This window comes from Heptranchias perlo, chromosome 4 (genome assembly GCF_035084215.1).
Source record: "Heptranchias perlo isolate sHepPer1 chromosome 4, sHepPer1.hap1, whole genome shotgun sequence".
Taxonomy (NCBI): Eukaryota; Metazoa; Chordata; class Chondrichthyes; order Hexanchiformes; family Hexanchidae; genus Heptranchias; species Heptranchias perlo.
In genome coordinates, this window is record NC_090328.1 from 50,984,055 (window position 1) to 51,011,030 (window position 26,976).

At 40.7% G+C, this 26,976-nt stretch overlaps 1 protein-coding gene across 1 annotated transcript in view; it reads left to right on the forward strand.

The window, feature by feature from the left end:
* The window catches only part of ppip5k2 (diphosphoinositol pentakisphosphate kinase 2), a 159,086-nt gene that overhangs the window by 106,748 nt on the left and 25,362 nt on the right, over nucleotides 1-26,976 (forward strand). The window contains exon 25 of the mRNA XM_067982914.1: nucleotides 16,745-16,808. Coding sequence (XP_067839015.1) covers nucleotides 16,745-16,808 — 64 coding nt within the window. The remainder of the gene's footprint in view (nucleotides 1-16,744; nucleotides 16,809-26,976) is intronic.

Sequence of the window (26,976 nt, forward strand, 5' to 3'; positions counted from 1 at the left end):
ACTTTTTTTCTGTAATTACAAGAGTTAAGTGTAAGAAATATAAAAAAAATTAAAAGGACATTTGAAGAGAATATTCTTTTTAACTCCATTTATGTTACTAGAAAATGGTTATTTGCTTCCAGTAACAGTGCCATTGAAGACTAATGTGAGTGCAACACTGCAGATGAGTGCAATATTAAATGGAGATCAACATTATTATAAAAACAGATCTGTATTACAAGTACTGCTCCTATATTTTATTGAAGAATTGTTGCTGTTTGTGCCAGGTGGTACTTTAATACCACCTTAATTTTATATAATGCAGCAACTAGTTGAGCTCACTTTTTAAAAAAAATGTGAGGAGCTGGAGCACACAATACGATTTGGTTTCATGAAATTTAGCTATATGGGTAGTGCCACACTAAGCTTGTGTCCAACATAGATGTAGGTTATGCTTTTTTTCTTATTGAGACAAACTGATTTGACAAATATAGCTAGATATTGAACAAGGTTTGTTTTGTGATTCAAAGAATGTGTAAACCAGATAAATAAATTTGTTGGACTAAGTGATTGATTTATTCATGGTGGGAGTATGGAGAGAAAATATTTTAAAGAGAGGCCTATATAGAACAGTTCTTTATGGATCATAATACAAAACAAAATAAATGATTCTAAACCGAAGAGTTTTGTTACTTTAGCTACATGATTATTTTAGGAACTAAGCCATTTTACTGTGCTACATATCAAAAATATCTTGCCCGTTTAATATTGCACTCATCTGCAGTGTCTGATTCACATTGGTCTTTGTTGTCAGTGTTACTATAATAAGTGTTCTAAAAGTGATTTTTTTTATGGTGTTGTAGACTTTTAGTTTTTCATGGTCATCTTTCCACTGAACAGATCATGATATCTTCTTATAATGGAAGATATATCGTCACAATATGTCGAGGAAAATGTAAGGCACCTCTTTAACATGAGGAGGGGAAAAATTGGAAAGTAGATTGCCCAGACCAACCTCATAGACTTAATTCAGCTAAACTATTAAGAGATTTGGAGCAGATTTCTCCCAGGCTTCTCAACTCAGGATTGGCAAAGTGTGGTGAGCACTGTAAATATAAGAGGCAGTAGTAGAGGCGGGTACAATTTTGTCTTTTAAAAAGCAATTGGACAGCTACATGGGTAAGATGGGTATAGAGGGATATGGGCCAAGTGCAGGCAATTGGGACTAGCTTAGTGGTATAAACTGGGCGACATGGACATGTTGGGCTGAAGGGCCTGTTACCATGTTGTAAACTTCTATGACTCTATAACTGGCGTCATATTTGGTCGCATACCGTGTGTCTATGACTCTATAAGTGGGGGAATGACTGACATCTGAACGTCTCCATTAAATTTACTATCCTATAGCTCAGTTCCTATTATCCGTCATTATCTACTTAATAAGTTATCCAAGTATGTGGTTTTATTTTGACGTACGTAATTGGTTTAACAAAAAACATTCTGCCAGATAAATATTTGTATACTATGGTAGAGAATAACAATAACTAATTTTGTACTTGGACAAGAATTATTTACAGATCTGGATTCCTTTACTGTATTGACTCTTCTACATAATTGTTCATTTGAATCTAGTTATTTAACAAAGGCAACTTAAGCAATCATCTCTATTACTGGTAACATTTGCATCTGCAGTAGTTATTTTTGTGTTGCATATTCTTTTTAAATCTAATAGAAAGTCTATTTTAATTTATTAACCTCTTCACTGCCAGTGTGGAGTATACTGTTTTCTTATGTTGAATGAATTAATGTTGTAATATCTTAACATCTGAACTGTTTAAGGAAACACTTTCTTGAAGAGCTGTTTTCTTTTTTGGTCAGCTAGGTGTTGACAAGTGTTGAAATCCATCACCATACTTAAGAATTTCTGAACCAAACTACGAGATCCACATAATTAGAGTTTCTGTTTGCCTCATGGAGTGCACACTTTCTCCACAGGAGATGCAGGTTGACAAAAGCCCAAGGCTAAGGCACCCCAAGTGTACATAGGGAGTTCATCCAATTAAAACCATGCAACTTAACAGCACAGGGCATTAATCAGGGTATCAATGTACAGGGTATCTGAACTGATCTACCACACCACCTTCCATCAATGAGCCAGGCTGGCTGTTTAATTGTCAACAATGTTCTGGAGTACTATGGATCTTTTTAGCTCCAGTATTGGATTGCCATGTCTGCTATAAAGGATTGACTTGGTTCCAGTGTCCCATCAGTAGACATGTCATCTTGGAACCAACGTAACCTAAAAGGGTTCATGCCTCTTTTTCATCCTCCTTCTCCCCCTTTCTACCTAGGAAGTTGGTCACTGCTTGCTCATTCGAAAACTGGCAAGCATGGTTTTAATCCCTTAATGGGCAGATAGAGAATACCAGGAATCCCCCTCACCCCCAAGATGGTGAACAGTATTACTCGTCATAAGATGTGAGAGTCCTTGCCATCATTCTTCTTATCACACCATACCCATCGAACAGTCGCTCTGCCAATTGGAGGTGCAGAGCTTCACAGCAATAGTTTGTCTCCACAACCCAAACAAGTTAGGCACTGAACTCTGGATATGTGATCGCTTGTTCACAATCCCTCCAGGTAAGGCCTTCCAACAACTAATGTCCTAATCCTCCGAGATGCTTCATCAATCATCCACCTAAGAGCATTTTAAATAGAAAGTAATAAGTTGTGCTTTTATTTATGCATTTATAACAAAAGTGGATAGCCAGAATTTTATGGCAAAAAAATGAAACACACTTCCTCCCACTAGGAATGAATTGGCAGTAAAGGGGTTAAAACACTGTAGGTTTGCTTAACAGAAATATGTGTGCTTTGAATCTTAGTCAACCTGTCATCATATGTTACGACAACCGCTAGCTGTACTTAATACTGCCCTTCACATCATGAAATTGCATTGAAAGGTATGCCAGACCAAATTAACTACTTTGCAGCTTGCGTCCATAGAATTCTGTCATAGTGTACTCATTTAAGATTTTGTTTGCATGTTATTTAATGTTTGTAACGTTTGTGACTCAATGTAACTTGATGTAATTTTAGGTTTTATTTTGGGTCACACATAGCTGCTTGTATGTGTACTAGTAAAAGTATGTTGCAGGTATATATGTCACTAATAAGTACTCTACTATATTTGATAAATGCACCCACTGCAAAACTATAACAACTGTTAAGTGGTCATCATAAGTTTTAAGATTTAATCAGTCGTCTCTTTTGTCAAGTTAATTTATCTTCCGTTACCACCACTGCTTTATTATCTGGGTCCCTCTCCCCACTCCAACATGGAATTTTGTTACTGGTTTAAAAAAAACTTGCAGGATGACATTGTGGCAAAAGCCTGTAGACTTATTAGTATCATTTGAAATTATGGAATGGTGCCAATTTTTTTAATGGTTGGCGGTAGGATATTCTGTATTTACTGTATGTAAAGAGGCAAAGTAGATCTACCACACATCTGGGCTAGGCATTCCGAAACCTTGAACAAATGGTAGTGACACTACAGTGCATCTCATTGCACACCATCCATCTGAGAAGTTTCATTTTTTTTTCTTTATTTCCCCTTCCTCTGGATCTTTCACCAGTTGCAAGGCGTTCTGTACGAACTTATTTCAGAAATAATAACTTGCTTTGTGATATCGCACTCAATTGCTAGGCAAGATGGTATTGTAGCATACATCACTTTATATAAATGACAATTTCCTTCTAGCTAAACTGAAAGATGTTGCAGTCCATCTATGCAAGCTTCTTTTCTCCCCACAACTGTTTAATAGTCATTTTTTCCCTTTCTTTTGGATCCTTCTGTGCAACATTCCATTTCATCAACAAAAGAAGGAGGCAGGCACCCTTTTTACAAAGTTTCTATCTGTTGATCCAGCAACTCAGATATGGAGGAGCAGCTTAGGTTTATTGGCCATTCTTTTACTTTTTTCCCCTTAAGTCAGAGGATATAGGACCATCTGAAGTGTCTCATAATATGATAATGATCTGTTTCTGGAAGGTATAAAAATTGACGATCATGATTATTTAAAGCATTCTGTTCTATGATTTAAAAGCTGAAAATTTTTGTTGACTGGATTTCATTTTGAACTCGTGCACTATGTACTTTTGCACATGAGACTTTAGCTTTACTTCATTTAGATGGGAATGGAAATGGCTGCCCTTAGGAATCTGAGAAATAATAAGCTTTTAGTTATGATAGCTTAAAACTTTTCTTAAGTATTATCACAAATATCCCTATAGTAGTTTCATGGTTAAAAGATTTGAGGACCATGCAAAATTAACAGCTTCCAGCTCACAATGCTTTTGTAAGCAGAAGTAATCCAAAAACAACTACCTGACTTAGCAAACTAACTGAATTTTCTATATGTGAATGCGAAACTGAGAAAATTAAATTTCTCTGGCAATAATTAAAATAAAGTCTGCATCCGAATCTTGTAGTCTCTTGATTGCATAACTTATTACATTTTGGTAGCAAACTATGCTGGGGCATTACAAATCTACATTATTAAAATCTGATGAAACCAATTCTGTAAATTAAATTATAGGATATATTTTTTTGTGTACAAAAAAAAGACAAAATTATGAAGTAGTCACCAACTATCCCAAAACACCAAAAACATGCAAAAATATCACAACAATTTAAAAGTCTTGAAGTAGTTTCTGCTAAATATAGCATGTTTTAACTCTCTGACTATGCCAACATAAAGATATTATAATAGATTGTGAATCATGGTATCTTAGTTTCAAATATGCTCAATGTGGTAGTATGGTTCAATATAAGCTGTTACATTCAGCATGAATTTTGCATAAATGCCAATATTCCAACACCAAATGCAACAATACGGCCTCTACCCCACCCTCATAGAAGAATCTTTATCACTGTTTCGCAGTTATAAGGACACGTGGATCCTGTTTTTCTCATGTCACATTTACTATAATGTGCATATTGTTGTAAATTCGTACGTATAAGCTCTTTCAAAAAAAAATCTTCTTTCCCCCATTCCCTCAGTAGCATAATCACATCAGGACTCTGTACAGCACCACAAGCTGCATGAGTTATCATTACCCTCACCCCTAACAACCATAAGAAAATCTCTATACCGAAAAATGACTGTTTGTCAAAGAAGGTGGAGTGTTTATTATCTATGTTAATAAATGGATTCTTAATTTGTTAATTTGAAGTTAACATTTTAATTTGTTTTGGTTTGTTCATTATCAGTGATGTTTGTCAAAATTGTTATCAATTACTTATTCAAACAAAACTGTTCATGCAAAATCCAAACTGAGTTTCCAAAGAAGCTGGCATAGCTCAATGTGTTTTACTGTGTTAAGCTTTTAGTGTTTCAAAGCTTATTAAACACAGCCAATTGATGTGTACAGTGAAGCTCTTTTAATTATCTTGTTTTATTTCCTAGAATTCCAGGATACCAGGAAGTCAAAATTACTCTTTACACTCAATGTCTTAACCAAGGCATCTCCCCCCTGCCAATGCCTTTTGCAAAAATGTTTTAATTTGTTCTTGGGATGAGGGCAACACTGGCAAGGCAGTTTATATTGCCTGTCCCTAGTTGCCTTGAGGGCATTGAATCAACCATGTAGTTTGGGAGTGGAGTCGCATCTAGAGCAAACCAGGTAGGGATAGAAGTTCCGTTCCCTGAAGGACATCAGTTGACCAGTTGGGTTTTTACAGCAGCTTGCGTGGGTTTTTTTTTCGGGCACCAGTCCACAAATTATCAGATTTATTGAATTCAGTTCCACAATTTGTCATGCTGGGATTTGAACTCAAAATTTCTGGGTTGATAGTCCAGTAACATAACCATTAGGCTACTGTTCCCTATAAGGTGAGGCACAATGGATGCACAGTGAATGAGTTCTCAAATGCTCAGAAATGTTGCTGAATCAATTGTTTAAGCTCATGAGGTTCTTAACTACTTTCAGATAGAGAATCCAACAGTAACTGAGGAAAATAGTTTCAGGTGGAACAAGGAAGGCTTCAAAGAGCATTACTATTTGATAATGATTACCCTCCAGGCTCCTGTAGAAATTGTGATAGACCAGCAAATTAACTTCTATGGAGCTGAAAGACATGCAGTTAGCTGCTTGAATTGCAAGATGGTCGTAGTCACTGAAATCCTGAATCCTAAGGAAGCTGCAATTTCAGACTGCTCCATGCTGAAGTGAAAGAAGGCAGAGCAATGCACTGCAAAGTGGCTGATCCTGGAAAAGTCTGCATTCACTTATGGTGAAAAAGATTCACTGACACACGCAATACAGTACTGATGGAGGACTGCACCTCCAAGTCTACTTCCATGTGATCACATCTTTCAGTGCTGCCCTTCCTACTGATTAGCCTCCTCAGACGGAGCTTTTCTGAGAGCTTAGTCTTAGCATGTAGGATGGGTCTGCTGGGTGTGCGTCCAATGTTGCTTACCCTTCCTGGCTTCCCTCCTCCTGTTCTTCCTCCTTTTATCATCATAGAATCATAGAAGAATCATAGAAGTTACAACATGGAAACAGGCCCTTCGGCCCAACATGTCCATGTCGCCCAGTTTATACCACTAAGCTAGTCCCAATTGCCTGCACTTGGCCCATATCCCTCGATACCCATCTTCCCCATGTAACTGTCCAAATGCTTTTTAAAAGACAAAATTGTACCCGCCTCTACTACTGCCTCTGGCAGCTCGTTCCAGACACTCACCACCCTTTGAGTGAAAAAATTGCCCCTCTGGATCCTTTTGTATCTCTCCCCTCTCACCTTAAATCTGTGCCCCCTCGTTATAGACTCCCCTACCTTTGGGAAAAGATTTTGACTATCGACCTTATCTATGCCCCTCATTATTTTATAGACTTCTATAAGATCACCCCTTAACCTCCTACTCTCCAGGGAATAAAGTCCCAGTCTGTCTAACCTCTCCCTGTAAGTCAAACCATCAAGTCCCGGTAGCATCCTAGTAAATCTTTTCTGCACTCTTTCTAGTTTAATAATATCCTTTCTATAATAGGGTGACCAGAACTGTACACAGTACTCCAAGTGTGGCCTCACCAATGCCCTGTACAACTTCAACAAGACATCCCAACTCCTGCATTCAATGTTCTGACCAATGAAACCAAGCATGCTGAATGCCTTCTTCACCACCCTATCCACCTGTGACTCCACTTTCAAGGAGCTATGAATCTGTACTCCTAGATCTCTTTGTTCTATAACTCTCCCCAACGCCCTACCATTAACGGAGTAGGTCCTGGCCCGATTCGATCTACCAAAATGCATCACCTCACATTTATCTAAATTAAACTCCATCTGCCATTCATCGGCCCACTGGCCCAATTTATCAAGATCCCGTTGCAATCCTAGATAACCTTCTTCACTGTCCACAATGCCACCAATCTTGGTGTCATCTGCAAACTTACTAACCATGCCTCCTAAATTCTCATCCAAATCATTAATATAAATAACAAATAACAGCGGACCCAGCACCGATCCCTGAGGCACACCGCTGGACACAGGCATCCAGTTTGAAAAACAACCCTCGACAACCACCCTCTGTCTTCTGTCGTCAAGCCAATTTTGTATCCAATTGGCTACCTCACCTTGGATCCCATGAGATTTAACCTTATGTAACAACCTACCATGCGGTACCTTGTCAAATGCTTTGCTGAAGTCCATGTAGACCACGTCTACTGCACAGCCCTCATCTATCTTCTTGGTTACCCCTTCAAAAAACTCAATCAAATTCGTGAGACATGATTTTCCTCTCACAAAACCATGCTGACTGTTCCTAATTAGTCCCTGCCTCTCCAAATGCCTGTAGATTCTGTCCCTCAGAATACCCTCTAACAACTTACCCACTACAGATGTCAGGCTCACTGGTCTGTAGTTCCCAGGCTTTTCCCTGCCGCCCTTCTTAAACAAAGGCACAACATTTGCTACCCTCCAATCTTCAGGCACCTCACCTGTAGCGGTGGATGATTCAAATATCTCTGCTAGGGGACCCGCAATTTCCTCCCTAACCTCCCATAACGTCCTGGGATACATTTCATCAGGTCCCGGAGATTTATCTACCTTGATGCGCGTTAAGACTTCCAGCACCTCCCTCTCTGTAATATGTACACTCCTCAAGACATCACTATTTATTTCCCCAAGTTCCCTAACATCCATGCCTTTCTCAACCGTAAATACCGATGTGAAATATTCATTCAGGATCTCACCCATCTCTTGTGGTTCCGCACAAGAGATGGGTGAGATCCTGAATGCTACCGAACAGATTATTATAGTTTCCTACCTCCCTGGGAAGCTTTCTGGCCAAAGTGAGCGCACTCTGCGATTCCAATGCCAGTTTTTATTGAGTATGAGTTCTGATCAATTGGAGTGAAATAATTGCCTAGGTTTTTAATGAGGCAGCTTTAGTTTGCTTATAAAAAGGACTTGAGCTAAACCTGACATGTGTAATTTGTAATTTGAATAAAAGCAGTAGCAAATAAATGCTGTGTTATTGAACATAAAAAATTGCTCCATATTTATGCTCAATTATGTAAGAATTACAATGCAATGAGTAATTTTGACCCCCTCTCATCAAGTCTTTTCTTATCTGTTTTTGTGCTTATCCCATTTTATATCCTAATGAAATGTTTGTCACAAGTATTTACAGGTTAAAATGTTCAACTAACTTTACAGTCACCTGAATTTATGGTGTAAATGCACACCTCAGATTAACACCTGGTATTTGCCTTGGTGCTTTTATCCTTTATGGTGTTCTCACTTATCTTTTTTTCCTCCTTTATTATTGATTGTTAAACCACACCTGTTTGGGTTTTCTTGTTCTGGTTGCACAGTTCTTTGTTTCATTAAAACTTATCATAAATTGTTATATTTGGTTGGTAAACAGGGTTTAATAATATGTGTCCCACTTTATATATTATAATCTACAGAGTGTTGAGATTAAAGAAGGCACGTACTGGCTATACATCATGGGTGTCCAACCTGTGGCTCACAGGCTGGATCTGGCCCACTAGGTCTTTATATCCGGCCTGCTGTGCCCTTGCACAATTCTAGGCTGTAGTTCCTTTTTCTAAACAAATTGCTGCACTCATTATGCTCTTGGCTACCTATGCTCATCAGTTGATGGGATGTTAGTTAGAATCAGTCATGCATTCTGGAAGGGTGATTTATTTTTCAAATTATCTTGCTGCACTTCCACGCGCTGTTATCAATTTTTCTCTGCTTCTGATTGCTCTCTCTGGTCCCCGCCCTTCAGTGAGCGGTGACAGTTTTTTTTTCTCTAGCTCTCTCTCTCTCTCTCTCCCTCGTGCGCGCGCTCTCTCTCTCTCTCTCTCTCTCTCTGTCTCTGTGTTTACTTCAATGTCTTGAGCAATGCTTAGGAACAGGAGTAGGCCATTCAACCCCTCGAGCCTATCTACCCTATCAAATCCTTTAATCATCTTAAACATCTCAATTAGATCACCCCTTAATCTTCTGTACGCAAGGCAATACAAGTCTAGTCTATGCAACCTGTCTTCCTAATTTAACCCTTTTAGCCCCAGTATCAGCTGCATCCCCTCCAAAGGCAGTACATTCTTCCTATGGTGTGGTGCCCAGAACTGAGCACAGTACTCTAAATGGGATCTAACCAGAGCTCTATACAACTGTAACATAACTTCTACCCCTTTGTATTCCAGCCCCCTTGAGCTAAAGGCCAGCATTCCATTAGCCTTTTAAATTATTTTTTGTACCTGTTCCCTAGCTTTTAGTGATTTCTGTACATGGACCCCTAAATCTCTCTGCTCCTCCACAGTTCCTAGCATCTCACCATTTAGAAAATACTCTGATCTATCTTTCATAGGTCCAAAGTAAATGACCTCACACTTCCCCAAATTAAACTACATCTGTCACAGTTTTGCTCACTCACTTAATCTATCAATGTCTCTTTGCAACTTTCTGTTCCAATCTACATTATTTACTGTGCCACCTAACTTAGTGTCATCAGCAAACTTGGATTTCTGGCTTTCTCTTCATTCATTTAAGTCATTTATAAATATAATGAAAAGCTGAGGCCCCAATATAGATCCCTGAGGGGACACCACTAGTCACATCCTGTCAATTTGAGTATATACCCATTGCCCCCGATGTTTACAGGGAGGGAGCAGGGGAGCCTGTCAGCATCTGGGAAACCCGAAAATATAGGGAAAGCGGAGGTCCTGCTGAATTTAACGGCAAGACCTCATTGGAATTTTTTTTCTCAGTTTCCCAGCCGGCAGCTGGCTAGATTGAAAGGCTGGCTGGTTGCCAGGTGGTAAGGCCTGCCGCTACTGGGGACCGGAGAGGGGGGAGGGGGGAGAGATCAGATCGCAGGGAGTGGGTCAGCCGATCGTGGGGGAGGGGGTCAGCAGATAGGGACAGGTTTGCTTGATGGATCGGGGGAAGTACTCCTGTTCCTCCTGGCCCACAAACAGTGCTGGAAAAGCACTTAGCTGCTGAATCCAGCAGTTCTCTCCTCCCTTTAGCTGTTGGGTTTCTCAAGCCTCAGGAAACCTGTACTGGAGGCTTTAAATCCAAATGACTGCTAAAATCTGAGGTACAGAGCCTCATTTAAATATTATACTTATCAACCCACCTCTCGAGAGCAGTTTACTCACCCAACACCTAGCCCGCCCTGGTTAAACCGGAAGCAGGCCCGTTCGCAGCGGGTTGGGGTCAGGTTTCCCAGTTTTAACAAATTAACTCTTACCACTGTACCGCCCGTCCTGAGGGGTTAAAAGTCTCCCCATTATCCCTACTCGATGCCAAGTTAAAGGTGGAACATAGAGGCCTCAATTTCATGCTGTGCTTAGGGCCAAATCAGTCTATGCTGCCCATTCACTGGTTGCAACACATGGATCTGGCTCCCTACTTCAAAGATTGGACATCCCTGGTGTACAAAGTACTCTAGAATCATATTTGGATCAGAGTATAATTACAGAGGAGCTTGAAATTTTTCTTTTGAATTTTTTAGATTGTAAGCTTAAAATGAATTGGAGGCAAAAAGTAGAAGCAATTATATTAATTATGTACAGCAAATTTTAATTGTTATGGGGTGTTTCTCTTGTGTTGATCATGTGGCTGTTGTTTTAGTTTCCATCTAGATCATACATATGTCAAGCCTTACTTTATATTTTACACCTGCAACTTCTGAATTAAGGATTTGATTACTTATTGTATTGATATGCATATAGGCTCCACCTAATCCTCCCGGCTGCCCCTGCAAAAAAAAATCTCTCATATAGCCGCCTCCTCCTCCAAATGGATTCATTTTTTAAAAAAACAGTATGGTCTGTATTCTTCTCAGTAGGGTATGTTTTTTAGGATAAGTTTTATTTTTTTTTAAATAAATTTTTTTGGCTGATTTGATATTTCTACGGTGGGATTGTCAAAGGCTACTGACATAATAAATAGTTAGTAACTTATGATACGCAGTTAGTAGTGATTTTATTGATTCCATTGGTTTAAATATGTCTAACTTTGCATGCTATGCTGTTGTTTTTTGCCCCCTTTTCTCACTTCCAGGAAGAGAGCCCCCTGAGTCTGTCTAGCCCAGAGTGTAGTGGTACCTGGATGCATTACACTAGTGGTGTGGGTACTGGGCGTCGAAGACGCAGATCAGGGGAACAAATCACTTCTTCCCCTGTCTCCCCCAAATCATTGGCTTTCACATCAAGTATTTTTGGCTCATGGCAACAGGTTTTTCAATTTTCCTTCATTTTTATGAAAACTGCCATTTTCACTGGTCAAACATTCGCAATAATTCCTCAGGTCTGTCTTAAAAACCCCTTTTACTAATTTTAACATTGACCTCTATAATAAAACAATTAAAATAAGATTTTTAAATTGACAAATGAAGTGGAAGTAATTGGTATGAATAGTTATCCTATGTATTCAGACAATATTACATTAATTTGATTCTAGAACAGTTACTTTTATTTGTAAAACACATTCAGATTTTAATGATCTTTTGCTGTTTTGATGCTTATTCATGCAAGAACTTAATATGGTTGCTGCTCTTGCATTTCTTTATGCTATTCTTTATAGAACTTTGGTAGGTCCATTCTCTATTAACTTGAATGTTGCAGTACCAAGTTCATTGATCAGTATATTTGAAAACAGTGGGGCCAATTTTAACTTAACCTAACCCACCCATCGGGAAACTGTCGGGATTGGTTGCAATACTGGTTTTATACCTCACTCAATTTTACTCTCCGTCGAAGTCAATAGGGGCAATGAGGAGAGGCAATATAAATTAAATGATACAATTTTAAAGGGGGTGCAGAAACAGAGGGACCTGGGGTGTATATACACAAATCTTTGAAGGTGACAGGACAAGTTGAGAAAGCTGTTATAAAAGCATACGGGATCCTTGGTTTTATAATCAGGGGCATAGACTACAAAAGCAAGGAAGTTATGCTAAACCTTTATGATCACTAGTTAGGCCCGAGCTGGAGTATTATGTTCAATTCTGGCCACCATACTTTAGGAAGGATGTCAAGGCCTTAGAGAAAGTGCAGAGGAGATTTACTACAATGGTATCAGGGATGAAAGACTTCAGTTATGTGGAGAGACTGGAGAAACATAGAAAATAAGAGCAAGAGTAGGCCATTCGGCCCTTCGGGCCTACTCCGCCATTCAAAATGATCATGGCTGATCGTCTAACTCAGTACCCTGTTCCCGCTTTTTCCCCATATCCCTTGATCCCTTTAGCATTAAGAAATATATCTATCTCCTTCTTGAATACATCTAATGACTTGGCCTCCACTGCCTTCTGTGGTAGAGAATTCCACAGGTTCACCACCCTCTGAGTGAAGAAATTTCTCCTCATCTCTGTTCTAAATGGCATACCCCGTATCCTGAGACTGTGACCCTTGGTTCTGGACTCCCCACCCATCAAGAACATCCTCCCTGCATCTAGTCTGTCTAGTCCTATTAGAAATTTATATGTTTCGATGAGATCACCTCTCATTCTTCTAAACTCTAGTGAATATAGGCCTAGTCAACCCAATCTCTCCTCATACGTCAGTCCTGCCATCCCAGGAATCAGTCTGGTAAACCTTTGTTGCACTCCCTCCATGGCAGGGACATCCTTCCTCAGATAAGGAGACCAAAACTGCGCACAATACTCCAGATGTGGTCTCACCAAGGCCCTGTATAACTGCAGTAAGACATCCCTGCTCCTGTACTCAAATCCTCTTGCAATGAAGGCCAACATACCATTCGCCTTCCTAACTGCTTGCTGCACCTGAATGCTCGCTTTCAGCGACTGGTGTACAAGGACACCTGGGTCTCGTTGCACCTCCCCTTTTCCCAATCTATCACCATTCAGATAATAATCTGTTTTTACAACCAAAGTGGATAACCTCACATTTATCCATGTTATACTGCATCTGCCATGTTCTTGCCCACTCACCCAACTTGTCTAAATCACATTGGAGCCTCTTTGCATCCTCCTCACAGCTCACATTCCACCCCAGCCTTGGGTCGTCTGCAGATTTGGAAATGTTACATTTAGTTCTCTCATCCAAATCGTTAATATATATTGTGAATAGTTGGGGCCCAAGCATTGATCCCTGCAGAATCCCACTAGTCACTGCCTGCCACCCGGAAAAAGACCCGTTTATTCCTACTCTCTGTTTCCTGTCTGTCAACCAATTCTCAATCCATGCCAGTATATTCCCCCCAATCCCATGTGCTTCAATTTTGCACACTAGCCTCTTGTGTGGGACCTTATCAAAAGCCTTCTGAAAATCCAAATACACCACATCCACTGGTTCTCCCCATCTATTCTACTAGTTACATCCTCAAAAAAAAACTCCAGTAGATTTGTTAAGCATGATTTCCCTTTCATAAACCCATGCTGACTTTGTCCAATTCCGTTAATGCCCTCCAAGTGTTCTGTTATCACATCTTTTATAATAGACTCTAGCATTTTCCCCACTTTTGATGTTAGGCTAAGGAGAAGCTGGTATTGTTCTCCTTAGAGCAGGGAAGGTTATGGGGAGATTTAATAGAGGCGTTCAAAATCATAAACGGTTTTGATTGAGTAAATAAAGAGAAACTGTTTCCAGTGGCAGAAGGGTCGGTAACCAGAGGACAAAGAATTAAGGTAATTGGCAAAAGAACCAGAAGTGAAATAAGGAGAAATTTTTTTACACAGTGAGTTGATATGATCTGGAATGCACTGCCTGAAAGGATGGTGGAAGATTCAATAATAACTTTCAAAAGGGAATTGGATGAATACTTGAAGGGGAAAAATTTTGCAGGGTTATAGGATAAGGGCAGGGGAATGGGACGAATTGGATAGCTCTGTCAAAGATCCAGCAAAGGTACAATGGGCTGATTGTCCCCCTTTTATGCTACATCATTCTATGATTGAGCATGGTGTAAAACTGGCGTTCCACCTGATTACGTGGGTTTGCTGCCCGGCAAGTTAGGTTAAAATTACCCCCTAAGTCAGAACTCCATAATGCCCAAATTAGATGTACTTCAGTGGATAGTCTCTCTTAAATAAATACACTGTGAAAAATGGCCTGGTAGCCTAGCAGTTGCAGCACAGTTACTCCTTAGCTGATAACTATGGGTTTGAGTCACAGAATTTCCTGTCCTTTTGAAACTCTGTGTAACTCAGCCTTGCTCAAAAGTACTTTAGACACTGGAAGATTTCAAATCAAGAAGAGGGAAAAGCTGGTATTGCCTGTCTCACATAAGAACATTAAAAAAAGGAACGACAAAAGAGCACTTGGACCATCAAGCCTGTTCCTTCCATAGATCATATACAATCCAATCTTACCATGAACTTTATCCAACTCATTTAATCTCCTGAGGAAAGGTTCTTGAAATTCCCTCTTATCCCACCAGACAAAGGTAAATCAAGCAACACTCAATTCACCTATTTAACCGTGCACCCTACATTATGCATCCTTGAACCTATGGGCATCACATTGCCAAAGTCCCAGCAGCTCAGGAACCATTATGTTCCACTCAGCGCTCCATCATTTGTATGTACTTAACCTTATAAGCTTGAAACCTGTTTCTAACCAGATATCCATCCAGTTCTTTTTTAAAGGTATAATTAACATACCTTTAGGTGGGAACCAGTTACACATACCCACTATTCTGTACATGAGAGGGGGATAATTCCTTCTAATCAAAAGTTCAGTTTTAGTTTTGTACCATGCTGTTTGGTTCTGTGTTCATAATCTAAATTAAACAACCTACTTGCATCTAAATTATCCACTCCTCTATCTTAAAAATTGCGGTTCTTTCCTCAATGAAAACTAATTCAGTTCAGTGAATTTTACTTTCTTCTTGTTTTTTTATTTACAATTTTCTCTCCACCTCTTTTGAGGATGTTGATTTCTGCTGGAGTACATTTCCACAGTTCCCAGCATATCCCTGGTACCTTAAGCAAATGGTTGTGCCTCATATGTGAACCCAGATGGTAAATGTTGGCAGCTTATTTGACTGAGTGGACCATTGCTGAACATAACCCTGATATCTGCACACACGCACCAGCAAGGTCCCTGGGTAATATTCAGGAACAGGATCCTGTCTGATTTAACTTGTGAATTCAGCATTCTCCCTGATGCCTTGAAATGGTTGAGTTCATTTCAGGCCAGAGATGCAACTTGGGACAGTCCTCATCTATGTGGTTTAATAGCACACCACGTGGAATAAGCTATCAAGTGAACCTCATTACGTTTCTCTGAACCTTCTCCAATGCAGTAATATCCTTTTCAGGGTACAGTGCTAAAAACTGCTCTTAGTAGTCCAAATGCAGCTTTACCAATTGCCTATAAAAAGTTAGAGTACTTGGTTCAACTTGGCCAAAAGCCATTGCAATGCATCCAACACATTTTTGGATACTTTCAGTAAATGGTCAGTAGCCATCCCAATCCCTGTTTCCAAATTTGAAAATAAATATCTTGTCATCATGTACAAGTATTTCCTATTCCAGTGTACATAACTACGTTTATCCACAAAAATCCAAATGTTTTAAAAACTTTACTGCAAATGCTGTTGCCATTGGCCAGTTAATAGATTTAGATTGGTAAGGATCATGGTAGATGCTCACACCTTGGATCACCACACTTTTTCAGCTGAAGCAAGCCACATTGGAGGAAATTAGTTGAAACCTTTTCTTAGTTGAGAAACTCTATGATGCAGCTGTTTGAAGAATGAAAAATGTTCACATTTAGGGACCCCAAAAACAAAATGCAATTTAAATGAAAAGAGGTACTGCAACGTAAGACACTAATGAGGAATGTGCAGTGTCCAAAAAGTACTCTTGTGCCCCCTGCATGGAGTAGAGATGTATTCTCCCAAATACACTTGTATGTGTCTTTTTGCTTTTATTGAGACAGATGCAGTATAGTTAACTAATAAAGCAGTTGAGTGGTACCTGTATGCTATTGTAGATTGATATTTTCCCCATGTGTTTACCACTGTGTGTTAATCCAATGTTTGCTATGTTCACCCCATTGTAAGGACATTGTAGGTGGAATGGACTCATTTCAGGCTAAAGGACTTTGCATGATCTATCATTGTCTGCATCTATATGTTTCCACTAACATTTATCATGCAGCTTATTAACACTGATTGACTGAAGCAGGCCTTAGTATAAAAGCTGTTTTTTGTTCTTTCTGTTTAATCGTTCATATATTCAAAATGTTGTTCACTGTTACTGTGCAGGTTCTCTCAGACAACAATACTCTTTTGCGAAGGTCCTATGCAGAACAGAAATACACTGGACTTGGTAAGTGCTGAATATGCGTGGCCAACTGCTAAATAATAATCTCTACTGTTTCTACTTCTGTTTTTGTTAAAAGGAGGTGATTAGTATTTAGAATTAAATTGATCTGTGCAGGTATCAGAAGGAATTATAAGCAGCATTTGTGTTTTATTTTTTGATTAATGATGGCTTTTAATGGCTTTTGTTGGCTTACTTTGGGATTCAAAAAAGTCATATTCATGTGCAAATTGTGAATACAGAATTGAAATGTTTCTGAAGTTTCAGATGTATAAAACAACATGGTGAATTTAAAAACTGTCTGATTTGAAAGATTCAACCACCACGTGAGTAATCTGTAACATTGTGACTGAATTTTGAGGTCACTTGCATAAAGCATGGGTATGCAGCAAATTGATTTAACAAGCCGTGGCTTTTTATGTAACTGGTATTTGCTGTAAGATCTTGCTTTATTTTTTTCTCTCTGGTACAGTTTCAGTGATTAAAAGCATCAAATATTTCTACATTTGGAAAGATTTTTGAAGAGGAGCTGATCATTTTTCATAAATGGCCATACATAGTTACAAAGTAAAAGTTTTAAAATTGTAGCATAATTTTGTGTTGATATTTGAACAGTTAACATGCATTTGGGAGTAAACTCTGATACATGTGCTTTTATCTCTTGATTTATATAAAGTACAAAGGCTTGGATTTCCTATTTTGGCTACTTGTATTTTATGTCAACGGTGATACTTTTTTCAGTTTTGAGAAATTTGTGAAATTAAATGTGAAGTATTCAGTGTATTTCCCCCCTCAAAAAATGTGAATGGAGTTTAGGCCCAATATTTTTGCAGGAATATTAATATTCTAAAGGTTAGTTGATGATCAAGTACACTGTAGGTGATTGACATGATGAATCTGATACTTTTGAGACATTTCTACGTGATATTTTTTCTGGGGGTATGGAGGAGGAGAAAGAAATGTCCTGCATAAATGACCTAGACTATTAAACTATTATTAGAGCATTTTAAATGGTGAAACTGTTTAACTGTTCAATATCTGATGATAAAAGATATAACTGTCTTAGCTTTGTACCTTTTTAAACTGATGTATTTACATAAAGGCTTGTCTAAAACTTGATGTATTTGCCATACTAATAACAGTAGATATTGATCTTGTCGTAATTCTAAGGCATGCTGCATGTATCCATCTTCTGGAACAAAGAACACCTGGTTTGTATGTGTTTTCTCTAACTCCCATTAGGGTCTCACTGTGCAGGCCTGTTTAGCACTACTGTGCTTGGGGGTTCCTCGAGTGCGCCTAACCTACAGGATTATGCTCGTGCGCATCGTAAAAAGCTGACATCATCTGGCTGCTTTGATGGTATGTGCACACACCACGACAGACAAACCTGTAGCCACTTTTTTCAGAAATATTGGAATTCTGTGATGAAAATAGCAGAATCCTATTTCTCCCTTTCCAAAACCTGATAGCCTGGATGACCAACCCATGCTCAGAGTGTACCATATGTGAATTGCCAATCTATGCTTCAGGCACAGTTCTTATACAAAAGTGTTTTATTTGCATCAGGTACATATATGCACCTTAGTTTTAAAATGTTACCAATTTTTATCATTAAACGGTCAACTTTTCTTTTGGCATTAGCGACAGTCTCTTGAGTTTTTCAAAGGTTATTATTTTTCACAAATAATAGTAGACCAGTTGTAAAATTTAATACATGATATCACTATAACATTGTATTAAAAAAAAACTTGACTTGCAGTACTAGTTATTGGAATATGTGAACTGAAAGATTACATTCCATCATTCATTTGTAAAATTCAAAAACCAGTGGTGAAGAATTTGATTAATTCCTGATAAATTAACACATGACCTATTAAATAAAGGTGAGGTTAGAATGCATGAACAACTTATTAGATCAGGTAGCCAGTCCATGCTTCTATTGAAGGGTGTAATTTGAGGCACAATGGTGATTTGGAGAGGGCCTTTAAGAACTGGGGAGAGGAGTAAGAACTGGGGAGAGGAGTAAGAACTGGGGAGAGGAGTAAGAACTGGGGAGAGGAGTAAGAACTGGGGAGAGGAGAAAGAAATGGCAAAGTGCTCTCTATATATCTGTTTGGTCTTTGCAATTCTTTACCTTTATGTGAATAACATTAAATTACAATATGCACTTAACACTCAGTAATAGCCAAGGGATCTGTAACAGCTGACACTTTTACTCTCACTATTTTTTCCCCTCTAAACAATCCTGCATGCAGCCTAACTTTAATCCTTTTTTTTTAAACCCTGTTCTGCTAGCTGTTATAAATTTCAGGTACCTGTTTTTCTCTTTCTCAGACGCCACACGCAGTTCTGCTGTAAAACGATTTTCTATCTCATTTGCTCGACACCCAACCAATGGTATGTTTGCTTTTTATCCCCTCTCCCGCAAAGATTATCCTTTGCTTCATCCCTTTTTATTTGTAATGTTGGATGCAAACTTTTACTACCATTCGTCTTCCCTATCCTCAAGTAAGACACATCTCTTGGAAATGTGTTCTGTGGGATTACAGAGTGATTTATTTTTCCTTTTCTCTCCTCTAAACTCTTTTTTCCTTCTCATTAAAATACATTTATCATACCTAACCATTTTTGTGTTGTATGCGGAAATGGTTCTTGTTCTCTGCAGTTGACAGTCTGTTAGCATTAAAAGGATTTATTTTAAATTATTAAAGGATCATCTTGTAATAAATGTTACTATAAATATGTACTAATTATTGCATATTTTTTCATATCCTTTAACCCATTTTTCATTGCCATCTTTGCAGGTATTTTATTAGCAAAACTGCATGGAAGTGAGTGAGAATCAGTGGGTCTATTTCAAATATTTTAGTTCTGTCTCATAATTAATGGGAATAATTTTGCATAAATGTTGGAAAAGACGGAATAGTAGGAATTCTTCACGTATTAACTAATGGTTATCATAGTAAATATCTAGACATACTTTGTGTAGGTAAAGCATCTAAATGTAGGTTACATATTTATATTGCACACACAAAGTATCAAAATGTCCTAATAGTTTCATGGTGTATTACATACTAATTTTTTGCCATATGCATTTAAAACATTTTTGGGTCTAATCAAAAAATTGCTAATGTTGAAATCTTTAGTGTTGGAGCCCTTATACTTTTATAGAGCATATGTCTAGTAGATCAAGATGATTCAGTTGGAGAAAATTCATTTTAAACCATGGTTATTTCACATACAAACTAATTGCCATTGAGTATTTTAAAAAAAAAATGTTTGTCTTAAATTTCACACGATGGAGAAGAGAATAATGAATGAAAGAGTTTCAATTATGAGAGATGTTCCCAACTACACAAAACATTTTGCACCCACGCTAGGATCTTCACCCACCTTCACCAGTACAAAATCTTAGAAATCCAGCATCTCAGCTTAGAGAATTGATGGACAAAAGAAGCATTAGAACATGAGAAAAGGCTACTTGGCCCATCTAGCCTGCTGCTTCCACAGTGCATGTATGACTACCTCAATCATGACATCTTAGCCCCACCCAAGATCTCTGTATTCTCTTTATAAGCCTATCTATTAATCTCTCCATAACCCTAAGTCCTTTTTGCCAGGGAGCATTCAGCACCAGTGCAAAGCACTCATTAAAAGTGCTTATAGGTAACACCATTTTTCATCTGGTCTTGATTGTGTATGTGGGTGTGTAAGATAATTTGAAGCAAAAGTATTTATAAAAGTGTTCTTTGGAGGCTATCAAAACAGAATTTCAACATAAATAATGAGTAATAGCCACTACCTTTTTTGGTGTTACTATCACATACAATCCCCAAAAATATTTAAGCAAGGTAAAGTGAACCACATATGCTACACAACAAAATATGACTCTAAAACTTTCTTTTCTGTGTTGTGCCCATCAGGAAAATTAATTTTGAGTGAAGAAAATATACATTAGCTCTTGCCTTTGCACAAACATTCATGACAGTACTGTTTTATCTATTGCTTTCCACAATAGAAGGGATGGCATTTTTTTTTAGTTTTATCAGCATTCCGGTCACTAAGAAGAGATAAGGCACCTGTAGAGATGCTTCTGGGTTTTATTAGGTTTCCCAGCTTTTTTTAAAGTAACTAAATATGTGGATGAAACCAAAATGAGATAGCATTACCCCTTGTATGATGAAGCTTCAGCTCAAAACACTTGTTTTATGGGCCTATACCTCCTATCAGAAGTTTGCAGTGTGACCTACTCTGTCCTTGCCCATCTTTTTCAATTTTGATTTTTGTAATTGTATGGCTGGTAATCATTACACCTTGGACTCAAAACAGATTTTTTACTTTGAGGGGAAGAATATAGTCTTGCTAAGTTAATAACCTAATTTTCCTCATTTGTCCAACCTCCACAAAAAAAGGAAGTCTTACCATTCGCAGGAGTAAAATCACTTTCTGGGATATTCTCCCTTTAAATTCTCACATTTCTAGTCAAGTATCTTTGTTTTCCCCTGACTCCACCACACACCAATTCTGGCTAGACTGTCAGTGCTTTTTAGACAATGGTATTTATTTACAAATATTCCTCAAAATCAATTAAGGTTTTTGAAACATTGAGGTCAAGTGTTCATTGATTTGTTAAGTATATAGTACATGTAGCAGAACTTAGGCATATGCTTAAAATAGTGTAATTTAAGAGGTGTCAGCTGTGGCTCAGTGGTAGCAGTTTTGCCAATCGGTCAAAAGGTTGTGGGTTCAAGCCCCACTCCAGAGACTTGAACACAAAATCTAGGCTGATACTCCAGTGCAGTACTGAGGGAGTACTGTACTGTCAGAGGTGCCGTCTTTTGGATGAGACGTTAAACCGAGGCCCCGTCTGCCCTCTCGGGTGGACGTAAAAGCACCCATTGCACTATTTCGAAGAAGAGTAGGAGAGTTCGCCCCGGCGTCCTGGCCAACATTTATCCCTCAACCAACATCGCTAAAACAGATTATCTAGTCATTTTGTGCGACATTCTGTACACAAATTGGCTATCGTGTTTCCTACGTTACAACAGTGACTATGCTGCAAAAGTACTTCATTGGCTGTAAAGCGCTTTGGGATGTCCTGAAGTCATGAAAGGTGTTATATAAATGCAAGTCTTTCTTTATAGTAATACTACAACCACACATCTGGCAATGCTGACGAGGGGCTCTTAACACTTTACAGTTCTTAGCTTAGTATTCAGGTTGATCGAACCCATTGCATCCTAATCCTCATTACAGTCTGTCACTTTTATACTGTTCTCTTACCCCTACTGCGTGACAACTAACATATTTTCTATATTAGAGCTGTACCAAAAATTACCTCCCTATATTTGTTATCTTATTCTATTGCACTTAATCGCTGTTCGACCATTAGCTTTTCTTAACTACAAATTACTAATTTAAATGTACTTTTATATCTTTAAACTTACAGATTATATGAATAATGGGTTGTTTTACAATGCTTCCATTGATTGATATGGGTATTAATTTTAAGACCTGGAATCCTATTTACTCCTTTTTATGTTTTATTTCCCACCAGCAATCCTAGTTTTAAAGACGTGCATATCTGTAACCCTAGATTTCTCTGTTCTTCTCGATTTGAAAGTTGTAGGATATGCTTCCACTCTATACTTTTCTCAAAATGTGCTACATACTATATGCAATTAAATAAGCAAAGGAAACACAGATACTTCCTTAAATGGCATTTCTAATAGATGTTTCATTCTTCTATTCTCCAAGAGCAAATATATGTGGCAGTGATCCATTAGGTATCTGCCCAAGTTTGGTGCATCTTGGGAATTGATTGAGTCCCTTAGTCCAATCTTAACATATATGTAGCCACGTTGGAGCTAGTTGTTTTTTAAATCAGCTATTGCCAATGCAGTGATAGTTATGCAACTTCATTTACAATTAATGTACAGGTATTGTTTAGATGAATTATCGCACATTATTTTTGAATACTTACCAGTAACCAAATAGCAGATCTTGTTTAACATTCCCTATAACATTGACTCACATTGCTCATTTTAATTTTCTAAAATGCCTGTATTAACTTTGGACAGGTTGAAATACTGAACTTTAGAATTTTATTGGAACATTTCTGATCCTTCGAAATGAGCATACAAACATTTAACCTATTTGTATGAAATTCCTTTGTCTACTATTTTAGCAAAGCATTAATTCCTTTATTTTAAATGAGGTAGTGCCTCCATTAAAATAGTTCAAGATAGTATAGTCTCAGTTTAAATTATCTAAACTAAGTGCTTTATGACATCCTTCAGTTGGATTACTGCCTTGCAATTTGTTCATGGGTTTCCATTATTCTCTATTTTTGTAATTTGATATATTGGTACTGTCTTTACATCTAAGAAAATTTTACATGTTTTTATAAAGATATTTATTAAAGCATTTGTGTTACAGTTTTCACTTTAAAATGTGAAGTGGAAATGCAGTCTAGGGAGGCCTACAATTTTGAAAAGATTTTCCTGTGACCATTTCCATTTGAGTGGAAATCATACATTAGTGCTGATTCTCTTTTTGAAGAGGGCAGTAGAAATACTGCACACAAAATATTGTTAGCACTGCAGATGAATTGTCAACTCTAGCTGTAGAACTAAAGTAATACATTAATCTTTCTCTTTTATACCTTTTTAATAAAGTAAAAATAGGCAAATGAATATTTGCTAACAGTGCTTTGCCATCTTGGTGCCTTTGAGAAGCCAATATCCCGATCATTTTGTTGATGTTGCAATTTGTTTTTGCAATATTTTGGGCTCGATTTTACCACCCGCTAACGGGTGCGTTCTCGGCGGGTGGGACGCCAAAAATCAGGGAATCCCGGAGCGGGACCGGAGCCCGCCTCGATCCTGCCCACTTCCGGGTTCCCCACGGACGCGCCGGCGTGCGCGCGCAGCCCCCGCTGGTGGGAATCCCGCAGGCAATTAAAGCCAGCGGGATGCCACTTGACAGTATTTATTTAGCTATTTCAGGTCATTAACTGACCTGATTGAGCTGTTTTAATAGGAAGGGTGGGATTTTACCTTGAACTGAGACTGTTTTCCATACTGGGGGAAACACTCTGGGCTCGATTTTACCAGCGGGTTTCGTGTGCGTTTCCAGCGGGGGGGGCCCTGAAAATCCCGATATCCAGGCACGTGACCGGATCGCGCCACGATCCCGCCCACTTCTGGGTTCCCCGATGACGTGCGGGGGTGCTTGCGCAGCCCCCGCTGGTGGGAATCCCGCAGGCAATTAAAGCCAGCGGGATGCCACTTGAGTGTATTTATTTTGCTTGTTCAGGTCATTAACTGACCTGATTAAGGGACTGTGTGTGATTTTGGAGAAACATGGGACTGTTTTACACACTGGGGGAAACAGTCCTAGTTGAACTGGACGTGTTGCAGCCGTCAGCCTGTGGCAGCTGCAAAGGTCCGTTTGACAGGTGGGGGGGGGGAGACCCTCACCCATTGCAGGAGGCCACTCTGTCACTTGGGACAAAGTGTGGCCTCCACCACCCCCCTCCTGACGGTCAAAGTCACCAACCTGCACACTCACCCCGGGGTCCGGAGACATGTGCCTACCTTGCGGACCCCCTCAGATGTACATATTGCGGATGGGGGCCGCCGTAGCTGCAGTCATGACCTCCTCGGAGGGCGCACAACATCGCCAGCCTCGCCATCCACCTCTGACACGTGGAGCTCCACAACAGAGTGCTGTGACACATCCACCTGTACAGCAGGAGGGAGGGCTACCGCAGAGAGAGACACGTCGCAGAGGGCACTACCCTCGCCACAGGGTCCACAGACCGAGGCTCAGTTTCCTGGACCTCTCTGAGCAGCAGTGCACACGGAGGCGCAGATTCACTCGACATGTAGTCGTGGACATCTGCAGCCTCTTTCATGCCGAGCTGCTCCTGGCTGGCCCCAGCACCATCTGCTTACCTGTCGCTGCCAAAGTCACCACTGCCCTCCAAAACTTCTCCTCCGCATCCTTCCAGGGTGCAGCCGGGTACACCGCCGATGGCTCTCAGTCGTCTGCGCAGAAGAGCCCTGCAAATACACCTGCACCTACACTGTAGTAACACAATGGGTGGCATCAGTGGTGGGTCCTCATAGTGATACCCAGGAGCGGGCATTATTGCACAAAACAGACAGGATTCGCGGAGACATGGCAGTGGTGGTGCCAATATAATGTGTGATGTGAGTTGTTCTGAAATTCAATATAGGTAACACCCATGACAAACCCTCAAACACCCTTGTGCATCCCCTTCATGCTCACGACACGTTTGCCTTACGCTGCCTACTGCACATATGTGATGCATGCCCTGTGGCTGCAGCACAGGTGGTGGCAGGTTGAGTGAGGCTGGCCGTGAGGGAGATGCACGAGAGGGTGCGTATGGGATAAAGCCATGAGATTGTATGAGGATTGGGTTGCGTGTTAGTGGCAGGGTGAGTACTCGCGAGGTGAGTAGGTGCAGGTAAGATGAGGATGGGGTTTGAGTGGGTATGAGGGGTGATGTGACAGAGTGGTGTTGGCAGTGCCGAAGGAGATGTGGGGTGGGGGCAGTGTTGTGGCAGACGGAGTGTAGGGGAACGACTACGTGTTCTCACTGTGGCTGACCTACTGCGGTCATTGGAGCGCCTCCTGCACTGTATGCAGGTGGGCGATATGTTGGTGGTGCAGGTGACCTCCTCTGCCACCTCGAGCCAGGCCTTCTTGGTGGCAGAGGCAGGCCGCTTCCTCCTGCCCGCCGGGTGGAAGAGCTCTGTCCTCCCCCTCCTCCTCACCCCATCTGATGATACCTGGGGTGAGGCATCATTCAACTGGGAGCAGCCTTCCCCCTGGGCTGCTCCATGCTGTAATGTGTTCTATTGGTTGCAGCATCTGTCAGTGGAGGACTGCCCCTTTAACTAGAGAGCCTCCAGCTGACAGATCGTACTGCGCATGCGCAGCCCACCCGACGCGCAGACCAGCAGCGCGGAGCCCGGAAGAGCAGGTAAGTGGATCCAATTAGTGTGTTGCCTGCTACGATCGCGCGGACAACCCACTAATTTCACCGGGCGCGGAGGCCACGCTTCCGAAACCCAACCCGCCGGAAACCCGCAGGCCTGGTAAAATCGGGCCCTCTCACTCCAAACGGACGTGTTGCAGCCAGCAGCCTGTGGCAGCTGGCAAGGTGCATTCCACAGGTGGGGGTGGGGGGAGAGCCTTCACCAACGCAGGAGGACACTCCGTAACATTGGGCAACGCTTGCCCTCCACCACCCCCCTCCAAGCAAGAAGATTCACCGACGTGGAACCGCAACCCCGGTGCGAGGACACACTTACCTACCGTGCACAACCCCTCAGACCTACACCTGCCAGATGGGGGCCGCCTTGACATCCTCGGAGGACGAACAGCATCACCAGCCCCAGCAGCCTCTCAGTCCACGCCGTCCGCCTCAGAGACGTGGAGCCCCACAACACGGTGCTGTGGCACATCTGCACCTGCACATCTGCACAGCAGGAGGGAGGGCAACCGCAGAGAGAGATGCGTCGCAGGAGGCACTACCCTCCGCACAGGGTCTACAGACCGAGGCTCAGCTTCATGGACCTCTCTGAGGAGCAGTGCATATGGAGGCTCAGAGTCACTCGCCAGGTAGTCGCCGACATCTGCAGCCTCCTTAATGACTAGCTGCTCCCGGATGGACCGAGCAGCATCTTCTTACCCGTCGCCGTCAAAGTCACCACTGCCCTCAACTTCTTCGCCTCCGGATCCTTCCAGGGTGCCACCGGGGACATCACCAGGGTCTGTCAGTCGTCTGCACACAAGTGCATAAGGCAGGTCACCGATGAGTTGTTCCACAGGGCCTCCCACTACATCAACTTCGCCATGGATGAGCGCAGCCAGATGGAGAGGGCGGTTGGATCCCATGCTGTGGCTGGCTTCCCACGGGTGCAGGGTGTAATCAATTGCACCCACATAGCAATACGGGCACCTCCACATGAGCCAGGGCTGTTCAACAACAGGAAGGGGTATCACTCCATGAACGCCCAGCTCATCTGTGACCACCGCCAGAGATTCCTACACGTGTGCGCCAGATACCCTGGCAGCTGCCACGATGCCTTCGTCCTCAGGGAGTCCACCGTCCCGCCCCTCTTCCACGCACCCAACA